General features: G+C 51.9%; 1 protein-coding gene across 1 annotated transcript; it reads left to right on the top strand.

Moving 5' to 3' along the window:
* Window positions 1–2,011: 2,011 nt before the first annotated feature.
* SDRG_16868 (hypothetical protein) lies at window positions 2,012–2,362 on the top strand. The gene has a single exon (XM_008623091.1). The coding sequence runs from the start codon at window positions 2,048–2,050 to the stop codon at window positions 2,309–2,311; it is 264 nt and encodes an 87-aa protein (XP_008621313.1). The 5' UTR covers window positions 2,012–2,047; the 3' UTR covers window positions 2,312–2,362.
* Window positions 2,363–2,601: the final 239 nt, after the last annotated feature.

The following is a 2,601-nucleotide window of genomic DNA, read 5'->3' as shown; positions in this document are numbered from 1 at the left end:
ATTGAGCTGCGAGAGCATGCTCTTGAGGACCTTTTCGGTGCGGGCCTTGACGCATTCGTCCGAGTATTTGAGGTGGAGGTGGCGGCGACTGCTGGATGCGAGTGTGCGAGACGCCATCGTTGATGTACGTGGTTTGCGGCAAATTGGAAAATGAAGATCTGGTAGGGGCACCAGCTCATTGATTGGGCGGCGAGAAATCCAACCGGAAAGATCATGCTGTTGCAGTCCGTTTGTTTTCATCGCAACGAAGTATAAACACGGATGGCGGGACGACACGAAATGAATATGACCAATCACAAGCGTCTCTTTTCCCATCATCGCTCAATTCGGATCGGCCAATGGGATTTTGTGCCTCCACAATAAGGCTTTGCATATCGTGGCACAGTATATACACGAACTTGTAGTACGCAATGAGAGCCAATGGAATCACGCTTCTCGATGCTAATGCGCTCAAAGGCCAATGGGATCATGCTTCTCAAAGGTAACCCGCTCAACGAGACACTCGCGTCGTGTTTAGGCAGAGGTATTTGCGCTCGCTCTCCAGGGTGTGAGCTGCTCCTTCTGTACACTGCATCTAGTATGAGCTACAATGTAGCAACTCGCCGAATTGAGTGCGCCACCTCCTTGATAGCTCCTCCGTTGGAAATTTCTCGCACGCTGGTGTACCCTAGCTCGTAACGGATTGATATTATATATCTTCCGAAAGGATGGCACAAGGATTACGACACTATTACGACACTGCGGTGGCTGTTTTGGTTGGTGAGTTCGTTCCCCAGAAGCAACGTTGTATCGCCGCGTGATTGAGGCACAGGCACTCCAAGGTGCACTGCATACAATTGGAATCGATCGAAGCAAGCACCTCGCGGCACGCAGTCCATGGCTAACGTGAGCTCCATTTATGAATTGTCAACAATTCATAAATGGAGCTCAAATACGGAGTATGGAGCCCATACGCTGTATTTGAGTTTCAAAAACGCTCGCGAGGGGCATAAACATCGATAACGCGCAAGAGATGCTGATTATTCGATTGTGATTACAACACCATGACGAAGTCCGATCCAACGGCATTGTTTTACGATGACTCGCTCGCAAAACCAGGCTCAAAACATGGTCGTAGCACCAGGTGCGTTGCCTCTCACGGAGCAGCCCAACGGATGCGTTATGGTGCGTGTCTGTGCAAACCCGGGTTTGATTGGGCCAGAGCGAGATGCTACGAACCGTCGTCTCGCACGTGACGTTACACATATTTTTTCGCCTTGTGCGACGCTCGAGTGGCTGCTCGAGTGGGGCAATAGATTGACCGCTAGCCATTTGGGAGTGGCGTGACGGATTAGGATCGACAAGGCTAAAAGCAAATGACTATCTAGCCTACTGTCGGCTCATCGCGTCTATCCGGACGGTAAAAAATCGACTTCCTTGCTGCGCCTGGAAGTACCACGTCTTTTCTGGGGGGTGAAAATCAGCAGCTGGGATTCGAATGCGACTCGATTGCCTTGAAAGCACTGGTTCAAAACGAGAATGCTACTGCAGTACCGCCGCACTCGACATCAATCTCTCTTGCACTCGAACGCTTGACTTGGAGTGTCGTGTTGGGATGGACGCGCGTGCTTGGAAGGCAGCAAGCCCGTAATATCGCCCCAATCCTCGAATATCACTGTGGCTTTTGGAGATTGATATCGCCACATTATCTCTGCACAAGCAGAGACTTTCTGGCTAACGTGAGCACGTATTTTTAGCCGCCGATGCGTTGTACGAATCATGCGACACCTCCATGAGGGGCACGCGACAACGCTTGGGACGACGCGATCGAAAAAGATCCCATTGGTCGCTTGTGATTGGTCGATGATGGTAAAGCGACGCTTGTGATTGGCCATAGTCCATTCGTGTCGTCCCGCCGTGCGTGTTTATACTGCGTTACGATGGAAACGGCCTGCGACAGCACGATCTTTTCGGTTGGATTTCTCGCTGCCCTGCCGTACGAATCAATGCGCCGGTGCCCCTGCCAGATCTTCATTTTCCAGTTTCCCACAAGCCACATACATCAACGATGGCGTCTCGCACACTCGCAACCAGCAGTCGCCGCCACCTCCACCTCAAATACTCGGACGAATGCGTCAAGGCCCGCACCGAGAAGGTCCTTAAGAGCATGCTCTCACAGCTCAATCAGCTCGACGCTGACACGACCAACGCCCAGCTGCTACAAAAGGCACTGCGCTACCGCAACCGAACACGCGAGCTGCAAACCAACGACGGCTGTGACATCGGCGCTCGCTTTGGCATCTCGTGGCACAAGGTGGCCACAAAAGCCTAGCTCGCTGATAGTAAAATATTCTAATTTATGCAATCGCAACCTCTAGCTGCAGTCCTATCGTGCCAAATTCTAAGCCGTCGGAGCGGACACGACCCACCAAATCCTGGTACTATGCTGGTTGTGTGCGCTCGAAAACGATCGAGTGCCAGTGAACACATCAGTGATGATCGTCGGCGACAAGTCTCTTCCATGCACCTTGGATGTTGGCCAAGATGCTCACCGCACAAGTTATGCCAATGGGCGTTGATATGGACGTAATCCCACCGAATCCCTCTGAGTTTCCAGCCGCA

This window comes from Saprolegnia diclina (assembly GCF_000281045.1).
Source record: "Saprolegnia diclina VS20 unplaced genomic scaffold supercont1.158, whole genome shotgun sequence".
NCBI lineage: Eukaryota > Oomycota > Saprolegniomycetes > Saprolegniales > Saprolegniaceae > Saprolegnia > Saprolegnia diclina.
This window is presented reverse-complemented; position numbering and strand designations above follow the sequence as displayed.

Bases quoted from the DNA above. Each gene is read 5' to 3' on its own strand.
- SDRG_16868 (XM_008623091.1), top strand. From the start codon at position 2,048: ATGGCGTCTCGCACACTCGCAACCAGCAGTCGCCGCCACCTCCACCTC.